At 31.0% G+C, this 15,699-nt stretch overlaps 2 protein-coding genes across 2 annotated transcripts; both read right to left on the reverse strand.

Moving 5' to 3' along the window:
• Positions 1–11,957: 11,957 nt before the first annotated feature.
• On the reverse strand, positions 11,958–12,648 carry LOC140989811 (uncharacterized). Its single transcript, XM_073459237.1, has one exon. It carries the CDS (start codon positions 12,410–12,412, stop codon positions 12,113–12,115), a length of 300 nt encoding a protein of 99 aa, XP_073315338.1. The 5' UTR covers positions 12,413–12,648; the 3' UTR covers positions 11,958–12,112.
• A 452-nt stretch (positions 12,649–13,100) lies between these two features.
• On the reverse strand, positions 13,101–15,672 carry LOC140989809 (DNA N(6)-methyladenine demethylase ALKBH1A). The gene is made up of 7 exons (XM_073459235.1): positions 15,495–15,672; positions 15,221–15,372; positions 14,743–15,080; positions 14,154–14,292; positions 13,994–14,060; positions 13,784–13,905; positions 13,101–13,551 (listed from the first exon to the last, which is right to left on the reverse strand). The coding sequence occupies exons 1-7, from the start codon at positions 15,587–15,589 to the stop codon at positions 13,415–13,417; spliced, it is 1,050 nt and encodes a 349-aa protein (XP_073315336.1). The 5' UTR covers positions 15,590–15,672; the 3' UTR covers positions 13,101–13,414.
• Positions 15,673–15,699: the final 27 nt, after the last annotated feature.

Here is a 15,699-nt window from a genome sequence, read left to right on the forward strand (position 1 = left end):
AACCTTGCCGGATACATAGGTCGGCTTAGCCCGGCCATGTAATCTCCGTTAGTTTACCCTCACCTCGGAAGCTCGAGAACATCGAGAAGACGACGGAGTATCGGACGGCATGTTTTATATGTGTAAACATGGATCATAGGAAATCGATCGGGTTTTTCGGATAGTAATCGATCGGGTTTTTCGGATAGTGGAAGTGATAAATCATGTTCTTGTATTTAGTTTCCACTTAATTTATGTAGTTGTAAATGTTTTAACCATTCTGAAATTAAATTTGATAGCGCTTTCTGTGTATTTTGTCTTCGAGTCTATCACGCGTCTATGAATTGTGACAATGCAACCAACAATACGGCCGACTTGTCTCAAATGAGTGAGTATTTTCCAATAGGGGGACGTTAACATAAAATAGTCAATTATATAATAATTGTATATATGTTGCTATCAACTTTTTCAATAATGGGGAAAATTGTGATCATTAATTTATACTGTAAACGGTGGAAAATCGATCAGGTGGTTCCTTCCTTTTTTCAGTTAATTTTATGTTAGGAAAATTGTGATTTTAATATTAAGTTTACATGTTTGAATTTATGAAAGTTTGGTTTTCTTTCAGTAACATGTATTGTTTAGTTATGTTCTTTTTTTCGCCCAAAAACACAAAATCTAACAAATATTTTTTTATTAGACATCTATGCTCTCCTACCTACTTTATTTGACAAGAATAAAACTTACATTTAACATTTTAAAATATATCTAAGCAAAAAATAAGGAAAAATCGACATGATTTTTTTCTTCAAGTTTTAAATTTTTGGTGTTGTCTTGTTTTATATATTTCATTTATTTTTGCTTAAATTGATTTTAATATGAGTAAAACATGATTTAGTCGCATCATATAAGCCACAGTATACGAGAGAATCCGTTCCAAATAAACAATATTCGATTAGTTTAATGACTTCCAGTTAAAAAATATCAAAACAAGAAATTGGAGTTGTTGATGATACAACAAGAGAACGAAGGAAAACAAAGGACGAGAGTATTTGGTGTAATATTGTATTCTTATATATCTGACAAGAACGGACTTTTACAAGAACTTCTCAAATATATATTATTTTAGGTCATGGGACATGAATCCGATCCATGCAAACTTGTAATTTTATAAGCTGTTATTTTTGACCGATAATTGGGAGAATCATGTAAAATTAATATTTTAAAATTATCAATTACAAATTAAGTTTAATTAATTCAGATGAACATTAGCTGTTTAGAGACTGTTTGGTTGTTCTTATAAACTCTCATAATTTGTTCGAATAAAAAAATTGCAAAACTATTATAAGCTATTAAAATTATTATTTTTTGACCGTGCTTATAAGCTCTTTTAAAAAAGTTAGGATACTCCACATTTTTTTTCAAAAAAATCTTATTTTTATATTTTACTTTTCCAAAATATACTTATATATTTTCTTAAATCTACATTTTATCTTCATTTTATTACTTTGTTTTTTCTAATCAAATTTAAAATACAATCTTGTTATATCTTTTTATTAAGATATAAAACAAACAAAAACATTAATATTTTATTGAGTACATTATTAACTATAATTTTTTTAATCAACATTTTATTTATACACATTAAAAATAATATTAAATATTTTTCCTTCAAAGAACATACTTTTTTTCTAAATATAAATAAAAAATAGATTTATTTTTTAAAATATTAAAATTATAAAACTATTTTCATATAAATATATATAATTTACTTACTTTAATTAATTATTTGATTAGATGGGGTTGACTAACTACCAAATTTTCCATTTCCCAATCTCATTAACTAAATAATTGGTAGATAAATCGGCAGCCGTGAATAGACTTCCTAAATTACCACATTTTTCTTAAGCAAAATTAGCATAATTTATTATTTTATTGCCGCCTTAGGACATAAATTGTATTTTTAATGGTAATTAAGGGATGGTTTCCATTCTTACACGTGTCAATCTGTCGTGAACGGATGCTTCCTCCTTCCATGGTTCGGAATTTTTTATTTGACCATGAATAATTTATATTGAATAATGTGAAAAGTATATCAATATGATATTTATAATTATTAGATTACGAGATTTTTTTTTAATATATAACGAGAATTCGAAATATATATATTTTTTAAAAATTTTGAATTAAAAAAATTATATAATTTTTGCCAGAATAAAACAAATCTTAAATTTTCAATTAACATTAATGCGTTGAAAAATCCGGTTTGGCTTTGCCACTAGAGTTGGCTATGATACATAAGAATCTATTCGTACGTAGTAAAAAGTGAAATTGTATGTTATGTGATTACACTTCACGATTTTTGTTTCAATCGGGCAAATTTAAAGTCCGTTTTCATGTTTAACATCAACAATTCAGATTAGTTGATTAAGACAAATTAACCGATAACAAGATTAAAAATATAATTTTTTTTAATAAAAAAAATGAGAAAAAACACACACGTAAAAATTAATAAAAGAGATTACATGTATTACGGTTACATCGACTTGTAAACCGAAAAAATAATTCATTAATACGTGACTGACTCCCTAAACGTAAATTAAATTAAACTAAATTTGACTCCACCGTGAACAAACTTTTACTTAGAGTAGATTTCAAGGGTAAATTCACATGCATGGGTCTGGTTTATCGTACAAACAAATTTTTTAGGAGGATTACATGTGATCGGTACTTATGCATCCAAAAATATTTTTGTATTATTACGACGTTTGGAGGGTATTCAAATTTTTTATTTATATACAAATTATAAAACTGATTTAAAATATAGTTTTCTTCGACAATTATTCGATTAAATTTATTTTTCAACCAAGACGATCGTCGTCTTTCTAGCTCCCTCGGCTAGGAAACAAAAGTTGGTATGTATTTTCCATAATATGATTTTGTATATTTATTTGAACATAAAATATAGTCAATTTAGTTTATGAATTTTATTTTTGGGAGCAAGGTTGATTTATCATTCATTTTGTTTTGGCGAAATCAAGGGCATAATTTTGGGTACGGCAAAATTGGGTGTTTGACTTCATCTTGGCTCGTGTGATGCATCACCCCTGGCTTACCCATGCTCGGTTACTTATGCCTAATGCAATTCAATTCCTTCGAATTCAGGTCAATTAATTTAAGTAAACCTTTGTATTGTATTGATCATAATAAAAGAACATACTATATTTCATGATTTGGATATCTTATTCTTAGCTTTTGGGGATAAATTTTGTAATTATTAACCTAAGATTACAAGAAAAAAAATGACTAATATCTTGATGTATATGCATCGGATAAATATATGAACTGCGATAAAATATTCGCGAAAAAACAAATTTCGACTTTTCAGAAATAAACATTTCTTGATTTTTTTATCGATCGAATAAATTGAAAAATATGCGATAATATACTTTTACTAACATGCCAAGGTAGAGTAACTTAATTTTTTTTTTAAAGTTGATAAGGCGAAACATGGATTTGAGTGTCGAGAGAAAGAAATGTCTGGGCAGAGGATGTTGCTTGACGCATTTGTTAGGATTACCTCGTTATTTGCCACACGCCTGCGCATAATTTTTCCTTTGAGTCTTGTCCAAGCCTAATTTTCACCTTTGCTTAATCATCTATATATATATATATGTATATGTAAGTAATATAATATTTCATTCATTAACGAAAATTTGAATTTGAGGGGGAAATTGCAATAAACCCATTCAAAAAAGTTTTAAGTCTCAGAAAAGGACACTTCACAAAAATATTATCAATTTATTAAAGGCAAAAGTTTAATCAACAAAATTTTATTTACTTGAGAGAAATATTTTAAGCTAATTATCCCGCTAACAGTTTGTTTGGATGCTTACAATTTTGGATTTCGATTTGGATGTAGGATTGGATTTAAAAATCTATGAATTTAGAATTTCATCTTCTGTTTGGTTTTAAATTTTAAATAAATTTAGAATTTCATTTCTTCTTTGGAAAAAATAAGATTTGAATTTGGAAATTTAAAATTTTACTAGAATAATCTTAATGATATTTTACATAAATAGTTTTTTAAAACATATTGTTCACATCATTAAAAAACCAAAAATTAAAATTAATCTTATCATATATTTCTCTATACAATTTCAACTATATATTTGTGTATTTATCATTATGTGTGTTTAGTGCCTCATAAAAACAATTATTCAGTACAAATAATTAATACAATCACATGCAAATTGCATTTAATTTGGAATTTTGGGAATAATTATATTAAAAATAAATCGATTATCTGATACTCCATGTCGGGTTTATCTTGGAAATGAAATTTATGAGTTGGATTTTGGATATGAAAATTTTAGGGGATTTTTGAAGGAGCAAATTAGGAGAATCCGCGCTTCCCCCAATCACGGTGACCACCCTTAAATAGGCGTTGTCAATACCGTTGGATCACTCGCACTATGTTTGTGTGCTATCCGGACCGTTCATTTTAGCTTAGTTTTTCTATCAAAGAGTTGACTGAGGTTGACCAAATTTGACATCATTTGGTCGCAAACGGAATGCTTCCACACGCAATTCCAAAATCGTTGCTTCATTTTTTAGAACTTCAAAGTTATTGATTGTTTTGTATGTGGTGAAATTTTAATTATTGAATTATGATTTCAATTTTTATTAAAATGTGATAAATATATATAATTTAACGATATGAGAATAATTTTTTCCGATGTCGAGTAGATTAACTCGATTTTCACAATGCACGATTTTTTTCCCTCTCCAAAAGTGCATGTAATAATTGGAATAGATTTTAGTACCAATTCAGGTCTCCGAATCTTATGAAGCTCGTAATATACCATACTTGGCCGTGTAAGCAAGAGCGAGGTTGCTTTTTGCCTGCTTGTTTAGGGACAAAACCATTTCTTAACCTTTTACGTGCATGGTAAGTGAGCTCAAAGATTAATCACCCTATCTTATTTTGTTCATATTACACAAAACTTTGACATGAAGAAATTACTGCTAAAACTTAACACATGCCAAAATTATATGGTATATGCCTTGATATGTATAGTAAAATATATTTTATTTTTAATCCGAGCATGCGAAAACTTAACACAAGTTCAATATGTGCCTCTTTAATATGTATCACTTTGCTCTACATGTTTAAAAAAATAACTCACATACATGTATGATTTTAAAGCACGTAACATTTATTTTACGATTTACCATTTTGTAATGCCTCGAATCCATTTCCAAGCAAACACGACTGAACAAAGGGGTCGATGTAGTGAGTAATTCGTCTTCATCATCATTTTTACGAAAATAGTCAACTCAAGTTATTGTATGAATTCATTGTGAGTCATTGTAAACTTATCATAACTTCTTTTTCGAACTCATGTAAGACAAAATATACAGATACAACAAATATTAAAATGATGAATTGATGTGTTAATTATCCGTAGGAAGCAAAATGTCAAGGTAGTGACTTTGTCGATGATGAGGGAGGGGTGGTTGGAATACATATCCCCAAAATCCTTACCCGTTTGATCAACTGGGGAGCAATGGAGAAAAATAAATTAAAATTTAGTTTCGATAATTGATTCATTTAAAAAGTTTCTCGGTTTCCGTAAAAGCTTTGGTATAATTAATTATATTTGAAATTAAATGTTAACAAATAATCACTTTTTTTTAATTTTTTAAAAAAGATGCTAGATTATCTAATCCTTATCTCGTCAAATTCATTCCGTGGACTTGTTACTTTTTTTAAAAAAAAGGGTTACGTGGTGGACTAATTTTGCATCAATGAGCATGCTTAACCTTAAAAAATGATTTTATTTCAACAAATAAACATTATTAAATAATAATCATTATTTACTACGAAGAGCTAGCATGCTTTCGACAAGGTAGATCAGAGTTGGCGCCGTCAACTTATTTTCTATACCACTTTCTCTCTGTCTGTCTCTGTGTGTGTGTGTGTCTGTCCTTGTCAACCCAAAGTAATTAAACATTTAATTTTGTTCTCCATTAATACCTTTAATTCATCTCCTAAATAAAAACAGAAACGTAATTTCTTTAAAGTAATATTAAATACATACATAAACATCTATTACACGGATTATTTTGGTTGATTCCTACCTGGGATAATTGATAAATTAATTATATAAATTTGTTGTGTTAAAAATAAATCATTGTCTCCTTACTTTCGAAACTATTCCATGATGCAAGCCGAGTGGGTAGTAAATTGCGAGTCACGTCAATGGATTATTTTGTGTTTTTAAGAACAGCAAATGAACCTAATTGTCTCTTTCAGAACTATAAGCCACCTTAATTTGGGTAATAATGCATGGACGGTCACTAACTCTTCCATATTGTATATAAATTGTTACATGTACGCATGTATAAAGTTTTTTTTTTTTTTAAATATTACGGTTGCGTGTGACGACCCGGATATAAGCCTGATCCGACCCGCAAAATATTGGTTGCATACTTACATCAACATGTATCTCTCAATCGTATTACATGCTTCACATAGATGGAGTATTTCTTGTTGTGCAAATTGTGGGTTAGTTAAATAAATATTAAATCTTGATTTCAGTAACGTGACATTTTATCATTCTCGTTAATTCCCTATTTTCCTCGGAAAATTGTAATGAATGGAGTGGTTTAAAATATTTAGTTGTTAATTAATGGGGATTTGTGAGGATTTAGCGTAACGAACCGTAAGTGGGATTAGGGAGAAAATAAACGAGAATATTATTGTTTCTTAACGCATTTATTTACCCAATTTGTGGGATTTAGTTTAATTATAATAATTGTAATGTCTAGTTTACCTCGGGTTTCATGCATAATCTCAGTCACTACGTTCTAAATTTTGAGTATGTCTCAAGCGATCTTGACATTCCTTTATTCTAATTCCTTATTAGAACACTTTAATTTTTTTTTTTATATTTAACGTTTCAATATTTCTTTAATAATAAATAATAATTTTAAAAAAAGTACAACAAGGAATCTGTGCATCATCAGCAAAAGTCATGCGACCGATAATGACCTAATCACAAATACTTGTTTGGTTGATAATAATTAAAATTTTATATTTAATTTACAAAGTATTAACATTAATAATGCAGCCTTTTTTTTTTAAAAAAAAAACTAATATATAATAGGTCAAATGTCATTGTTAACTGCTCTTTCTTTTCAACATTTTCTTATTTAAACATTGTCCATGTCTTGGAAAATTATACAATAATAATGCGTTGATATTTGAAAAGATTCTATTAAATTTAGGATATATATTATTTTTTATAATTAGTCATTTATGTTTGTTTCAAAGTTTTTGATATATATTCGTATATCAAAATTACAGTGTAATATATCACTATTTTTTATAATTATATTTTGATCCTCATTTAAATATAAACCAAATGAATAATAAAAAATACTGCACAAAAGCGTGCATTGATGCACTAGTATATATTACATGTATAGGACGTCATAATTTTATATAATAATGCAATGTAATATATGTCGACCATAAAAAATTTGATCATAGAATTAATATGTCCAATCAACCAAGAAATTTAAAAGAGGAAAATGCCGTCATTACGTGGTTTTAGCTAGTGATTTGTTGCACAATTTCAAGTTAACTAAAACAAAACATTGTGACATTATCCCGGTATCTAACACTGATTATTTATTATATTTGTGATTATCATCTAAATAATTCTATCCTAAGTACCCAACCCAACTATATATTTCATATCACGATTAAGGCAAAAACTTATATGAGACGGTCTCACGGGTCGTATTTTGTGAGACAGATATCTTATTTAGGTCATCCATTAAAAAATATTACTTTTTATGCTAAGAGTATTATTTTTTTATTGTGAATATCGGTAGGGTTGACCCGTTTCACAGATAAAGATTCGTGAGACCGTCTTACAAGAGACTTACTCCACACTTAATAAATACATCTTTTTGTTGGTGCATTTGTAAAAAAGAAAAAAGAAAAAAAAAACTTCAATCTTATAAATTTTATCCATTACTAAAATATATAAAATTGTTAACAATTGAATTAAAATTATGTAATCTTGAATTTTATTTTGTTCTAATATAAATATTGACTCTAATATAACCATAATTTGAAGTACCTAAAAGCACCGCCCCAGTTGTTGAAGGTTGTCCTGGATCATGCTTTTCTATAGTTGTTATTGCCTTAAGAATTTATATTGTTTTTATCACTAATAGTCAAATTTGTGTCACGGGCTACATGTAGTGGGGGGCCATTACTTCAAATTGCTTTATACACATAGATTTTCGATATTTTTAAAATTCCTTCTTTGAAAAATTCGCTTTCAAATAGCTGATATCACATCAGTATTGAAAATTTGCAGCGAGATCCTATAATATTAGACTTCTGAAATTTGAGACGATATCCAAAGTTGGAGACTCCAAATAATTGACATAATGATATTAAATTTACTCGCCTCAATTTGGTTTAAAGAAGCACTTAAATTGAAGAAAATAGATTTATAATATCTGGATTTTCAACAAAGATTTCAAATTAATCAGCGATATCAAATTCTTCCATCCAAATAAAACACAATAGAAAAAACTTATGTGAGACGGTCTCACGAGTCGTATTTTGTGAGACGAATATCTTATATGGGTCATCCATGAAAAAGTAATACTTTTTATGCTAAAAGTATTATTTTTTATTGTAAATATCGATAGGATTCACTGTTGACCCGTCTCACAGATAAAGATTCGTGAGATCGTCTCATAAAAAACCTACTCAAACATAATTTCCATTCCATATTACGTCATTATCAAGATTTTGATCTGAGACATATCACACTAGAACAATGTATTGGACTTCATCTTATTTTATAATAAACTCGTATTACCGGGCTTGGGCTGAACCTTAATGAAGGCCCATACTAACAATCCCATTACAGCCCATTTTATTTTATTTTATTTTATTTTAGGATTTTTTTTAAGTGGATAAAGACAAAATGAAATATATGTCGACTACCACGCCGTTCTCTTTATAAATGCGGATTTATTATGTTTAATTTCGTTGTCAACCTTGCTTGTAATGCACATTACATATATTAAAATCGATTATTTAAAATTTATGAAAAAGTTTTATCACAATATATATTATTTAGAAAATATTAATTTGTTATCTGCATCTCCTAGTATTTCATTACTCACACTCATTGTATTTGCAAATATATACATATCAAAATGTTTTTTAGTAATAAAAATTTGGTTTCGATCATATAAGTTGACATATGTTTGTTTTTAGTTTTAGGTCATTTGTAAACTACACGCTCAAGATGTTCATTCCTGGACGTGAAAAAGTGTGTTAGTTGTCCACATTGGTTAGATAAAATGCCTGAGAGTTGCACACATGGACTTAGACAATCCTCTCATCTTGTGCAAGCTTTTAGGGTTGACTTACGCCCAAATTCAAATTTAACAGAAGTATTATATGTTACCATTATACACTTCCATGTCAATAATAGATTATTTGTCCTCACTGAAATCAATGGCTAAAAATTATGTTCAAGTCTAATTATTAAAGGGCCTTTGAATTTAAGGAAAAAATTATTATTTTTAAATAAACACTAGATTAATTATCTTATGTTAATCATTTCAAGTAAAGACAAAGCACATGAATATGTATATTTTTGGTAGTTCGAATCTTTATCCAATTGACTCTGAACGCGCGCACAAACACACACATTTATAATATCGATCGGAAAACTGAATTTCAAGGTGATGAATTTAAAATAAATAAAATCAGATAAAATTGGAAAAAAAAAAACTTATGAATAAAGATCAACTGCTAATATGAACAGAATGGTTTTTTTTTATTACAACTCACGCGAGGAGGGGTATCGAACTCGAGGATATTGGTTATTCCGACAGCGGATGAGACCACTAGGCTACAAACCCGCTCTTGAACAGTATCGTTTTATGGGACCACAGTCTGCCAAATTATTGTCATCAAAAGAATAAATAATAATATAAATAATGCGTTTCTGCTGTAATTTTTCACGAAAATACTAATCAAATGTTATTTATTGCCGTTTCTTCCACACTACTCAATTATGTGAAAGACTGCGCCTTTTGCTTCTTGACCCCGCAACCTTCTCCATATCATTAAAACGACCACGACGAGAAAATATATAAATTCAAAATAATGTGGAATATTTTTTTTGCGAGACAAGATTGGATAGTTTTCATGAGTCAATTTTTATAAATAATTTACCAATATATATATTTGTTATAAATGCATCTAACAAATATAATACGGTTTACATACATATGTTATTTTATCAAAAATTATAGTTATTTTATCAATTATATATGCAATCCAAAACTTTTGAATAATACGATAACACACATTTGGTTTGTTAAGATGGACTTCAAATTTCCCCCAACCAAACATTATTCTTGTAATTGTTTTAACAGATAGCAAATTGCCCATTTTATATGATCAAACATATATTCTTGTACAAATCGAATAATTTATTGAGATGAAATGGTAATGATGATTATAGGTAATAATATATAAAATGGGACATCCTTGTAAGATGTGGTTTAACATAAAATAAAAAGATGATACTCATATGTTAAATGTGATGAAACATATAAAAATGATTATATATATATATTCTAAAACGAATGAGTTGGGATTTGATAAAATGGTCCCGAATGAATATTAAATAAATTATATAATTGTTGATAAATAAAAACTTAGGAACGAAGGTGAGGAGTGAAAGGAGTAATGATTGGCAGGGAGGGAGTAGTTCAGAAGAGGATAAGATTGATGCCGTGCGTGGGATACAGTGATTTTTGATATTTTGCTGTTCATCCAGTCTCGCCAAACCAATTGTGGTGTGGTCAAATGTTCNCATATTGCGGAGATTGGAAGGGAATATGATGTCCTTTTAGAGGGAGGAAGCTTAATTCTTGTTCCCATTCTGGGTCTATATTTGTTCAAAGAAAATGCTTAAGCTAATTCCATGCGTCTAACCAAAAAATCTTTTCTTCTTCCAACCTTTCGATCGTCCCATTCATTTCCTGTGGGTCCTTCTTCCCCTAATTCTTTCCATTCTACAAACGAATTATCTAGAATAATTCGTAAATCTAGATCGGCTAATTGTTCTCGAATAACACCTGCACCAGTAGAGATTTCTCGATTTCGAAATGTATCGAAGCCTTGGGTAGTAAAAAAAAGCGGGATGCTGTATTTCCAAGATTCGATTTCATATTCGAATAAATNATACATCGGTGAACATAATTTTGATCGACATAAAGAAAAATGGTTCCTTGAAAAATATTAGTAAATCATTATCAGATGATTAGTAAATCATCTGATAAAGAGACTTTAATCAGATGACGTTAAATTTTGGGCCCGTTTCTCAAATAACCCATTCATAAATTCTCGTCAATAGAATGAATTCACCAACTGGGCCGGGCTAGAAAAGTGAAACAAACGAAGACAAAAACATAATTTTGGGCCGAACAAAATTTCAAATGTGAAAAGCAGTTCATATCAGTACCCAACTCAGTCCAATTCCAGCAATGTTTTCGAAGTGTATCAGCAACCAAAAAAAAAACAACAAGACTTATTACAACTCTTTAATATTATTTTCCATATAGCACACGTTTCTGAGTTCTGTCTATATAAATTATTATACTGCTTTTAACCATATTTGTCTTATAAAATGCATCTTATCATATAATCAAAACAAATTTTATGTATCGAGTTATAACTAATACAAATTGCATAAGCCCAACATGTAACATTGACCTATTGTATGGGGCAACTGGCAACCGGTGAATAGAAATAATCTAACCATGTGTAATCCAATTTCACCAATGAACAGAAGGCAGTTGCACGCACTTTCAGGGAAAAAGTAGGACAAGGTAATCTGTGAAAATATCTCATTTAATTAAATCTATCATTGTATTTGACTTTTTTTCTTCCTACTTCAATCCAAAAGATTCAAAAGATTATGCATACAATCAAATTCAAAAGAAATTGAAGTTACAAAATATAGGTGCTAAAAGGGAATCAATCCACCCTTTTCTAAACAACTCCGGTTCGCTTTCAGCGAGACCCGTTCGATACAGATACCTGAACCGGGATTGGACGGCCCGTCCCTGTTCCACCACAGCTATTGCACGCCATGCGACCCGAACCAGCACAGGTTCGACAACCCACGTCACCATCCGACCATCGCGAACAGATGCAGGAAACCCGGCCCGACCCGTTGCAGCTGGGACATCTAGGCCCCCGGCCAGAACCCATCATCGGGTTTTGAATCTGATCCATTACTTGTTTCACGACAACTGCTCCGGCTAACACGCTTAAACCAGTGGCTAATTGGGTAATCACAATCGGACTCATTCTTTGTATTGCTTGTATCCTTCTCTTTCCGATTGTTTCGAGGAAGAAAAATGGGAATTATGAGCGAAGATATTTGGGGTTTGGGTGTTTTTATTGTTGTGGTATATGAGTTTCCGTGAAGTGGTGGTGGACGAGTACACGTAACAGCAGCGTGGTGGAAAAAGCTGTGGTCTTGGGGTGTTTGAGGTGTTTTTGGAGCTTAGTAAGGGGAAAACAGAAGGGGAATTCATATTTGGACATCTTGATGGGTTATTTTGTTGTCTTCTTAATTCTGTGTTGGCTTTCGAATCTTTTATTTTCTTTCCTTCGGCAAATCCTGTGGAAAGATCAAGATGCACGATTCCTCTTTCGAGCACATATAGGAGGAATCCAGTCAATTTCTCGATATATTATGTAATAAGAAAATATAGATGCATATTTTGGTTTTAACCTCAAAATAACGAAAATTGAGACAAATAGGCTCGCATAGCAGTCCAATCCAAGTTCAACTTGAATGAGTTTTCAAGTTCAAATTATTATTATATTCATTTATTCGAATGTTAATTACAATTTGCGAATAAAATATGAAGTTTGATCTCCAATTACTTCAAAAACTGAACAATTCTTATTTGATCGAGTGCGCCCACACGAATCTAAAATGTTTGTCGACGGCATCACACCCAACTAAAAATCAGACTTTTCTCAACAATGAACAAAATTTGTCAAACTTTACTAACGACCGACATATGTCAAAGTCAAAATTGTACAACAAATAGGTGGTTGTAGATAGAGAACAGATATTTGAATGACACGAATCATCACGGTGAAAATAAATAATGTTATTTTACCAGCACTGGATGTGCTAGTTTTCATCTTCGACTTCTCAAGGTAAAAAAATTAGACCGGCAGATTCGCGATTGTAATTATAACTCGAACTAAGAATTTAAGTTTGGAGAAATTAACTGCTCAACCTCTGGGAAAACTGCCATGCCAACCTGCTACTTGTAGCAACCAATCAACTTCTTAGAAAACTTGTCTAATGTTGATGTTGATTCTTGAAGTCCTGATGTAATCCAAGAATGAAAAATCTTCGTCCACAAAATGTGATTCAAGAGTGTCTATTTCAGCATTTACCGTGTCTGTAAATATACGGGGGACACCTGCCAACCAAATGCTCATAAATTTCACATTATTTTATGTATAGATTGAACAACACAGAAAAAGGAACTCGTTAATCATCAGTACTCGCTTAATATAAGCATTACTAGAATACAGAATTTGTTTGTGAGGATATTGTAATCATCATCAGTCATTTAAAATAATTTACCAATAATGTCTCCAAAGAGGACAGCAAATACAGCATTTTGAACTAAGAAGCAACGCTATAATTACCATGAAAGCATTGCCTGGCTTCCCTAGCCATGAGTACAACATCACCGCTTCTAAGGAACATTGCAATGGGTGAATCTTCCCGAGATTTTCCTCCGAGGAGGAAAATTGCTTTGCAACCCAAACTGTGGAAAAGCATTTTTCTCAATACCATTGCACTTACCAAGCTAGTGAGAAGGCACAATTCATTGGACTAAGCCTAACAAAAAGTACCTCATGCTTACAATCGGTTTACTCCAATCTTTTTCCATGTCATCAAGGTGCCCACCAAGCATATCACCTTAAAAGAAGAGCGTGGATATCAATCATAAAAACCAGGTAAGACTGAAAATCCTTTATGAGTCATTTAAGATGTCTTAAGTATGAGAGATACCTAATCCAAAGTAATTAACTATTGCTGCTTCTGGCTGGAATTCTTCACCATGTGGCATTGCAGGTGCGGCCATTCTTTTAGCCAGCTGGCATAGTGGATTGGGTATCTTCTTGTGAGGGAGATCAACGTTATAGCTCCGCTGAACCAATATTAACAATGCTTGTTCAGCATTTATAGGACATGAAGAACAGTAAATAATGTTTGCATGTCAATATGTATTATTCATAGAGAGCCGATCCCAATTTTATTACACAAGGCCAGCACAATGCTATGGAAAGATGGGGCACTCAATACAAGTATTGCACGGACATCAATCTAAGACTATGTAACATAGGAAGTGGAAATAATGTAAAAACAGTATCATGACATATGGAGTGAAAATAATTTGGCATGAAAAAGAAATACTTCAACATGCAACTACAGTCATACAAAAGCGATCTCTGAGAATTTAAGACTGATCATCACAGACGCTTTGCACTACTAGGTATCCATTCAAATTAAACAGATGAATTATCAACAAAATTGGTTTACAAAAACAAAATTGATAAAAAGTTATAAACAGAAATATCAGAAAGACTTTTAGCTTCACCTTGGACCAATCAAACTGCAAGCCAAGTGTGCTCCATCTCAACTTTCGCATCAACAAAGAAGCCTGTACTGACTTATATGCATCACTCCCAGACAATCGATCCATTTCCTCGACTAATTTCCATTTGGGGTTACCAGTCTCAGAATCGACACTATCAGGATCCCTCTCTTGAAACACCAATGCCTTCCCTTGTGTAGCCGAAACAAATAAGTCCGGTATCGGCCCATAAATTGCATCGTGATTTGTTCTATTAGGGAAATGAGGAAAACTCGTCAAACCCTCCCTTATCCATTGGCATTGCTCCTCAAGGCTCAATGCACTAGGAATAAAATAAAAACCTGCATATCATACGAATTTCAGCAATTTGAGGGCAAAATTTACAGCTTTTTTGTAACTTCATTTATTCCATTCACAAGAACTGATATATGTCATATCATGAAAATCCAGCAAAATCAATATAGCAGAAATCCTGGCATACCTGGTCGATTTTTCAAGCAGAAAATAGGCCTATCGAAGTCACATTGTAACGCGGTAACTCCTTCCATAAGTTCATCATGGCAATTGTACTTGTCTAAAATTGACTTGAAATCAATTACCTCGGATAAATCTACAGGTCTCGGTATCTTTTTCCTGGAATTACAATCATATGAAAACCTCAAAACAGAACTAAGAAAAATCATATTCCAACATGGTTAGTCAAAATTCAGCAATAGAAAAACTACAGGTAAGAAGGTAATAAAAAAAATTCGTACTTTTTGGAGCTATCATAATAAATCTTGTATTTCTTCTCCGCTTTGCGAAAAGCTGTTCTCTCCGATTCTTCATTGATAACTTCTGAATCGTACATATTAGGTGATTGATTAATTCTAATGGCTGAAAAATTCTGAAATTTGATTGAATTTGTAATTTGGATTTAGGCTAGGGCTTATTTATTAGCTGAAAGATTATAAAAGATTA

This window comes from Primulina huaijiensis, chromosome 12, assembly GCF_012295235.1.
Source record: "Primulina huaijiensis isolate GDHJ02 chromosome 12, ASM1229523v2, whole genome shotgun sequence".
NCBI classification, from domain to species: Eukaryota; Viridiplantae; Streptophyta; class Magnoliopsida; order Lamiales; family Gesneriaceae; genus Primulina; species Primulina huaijiensis.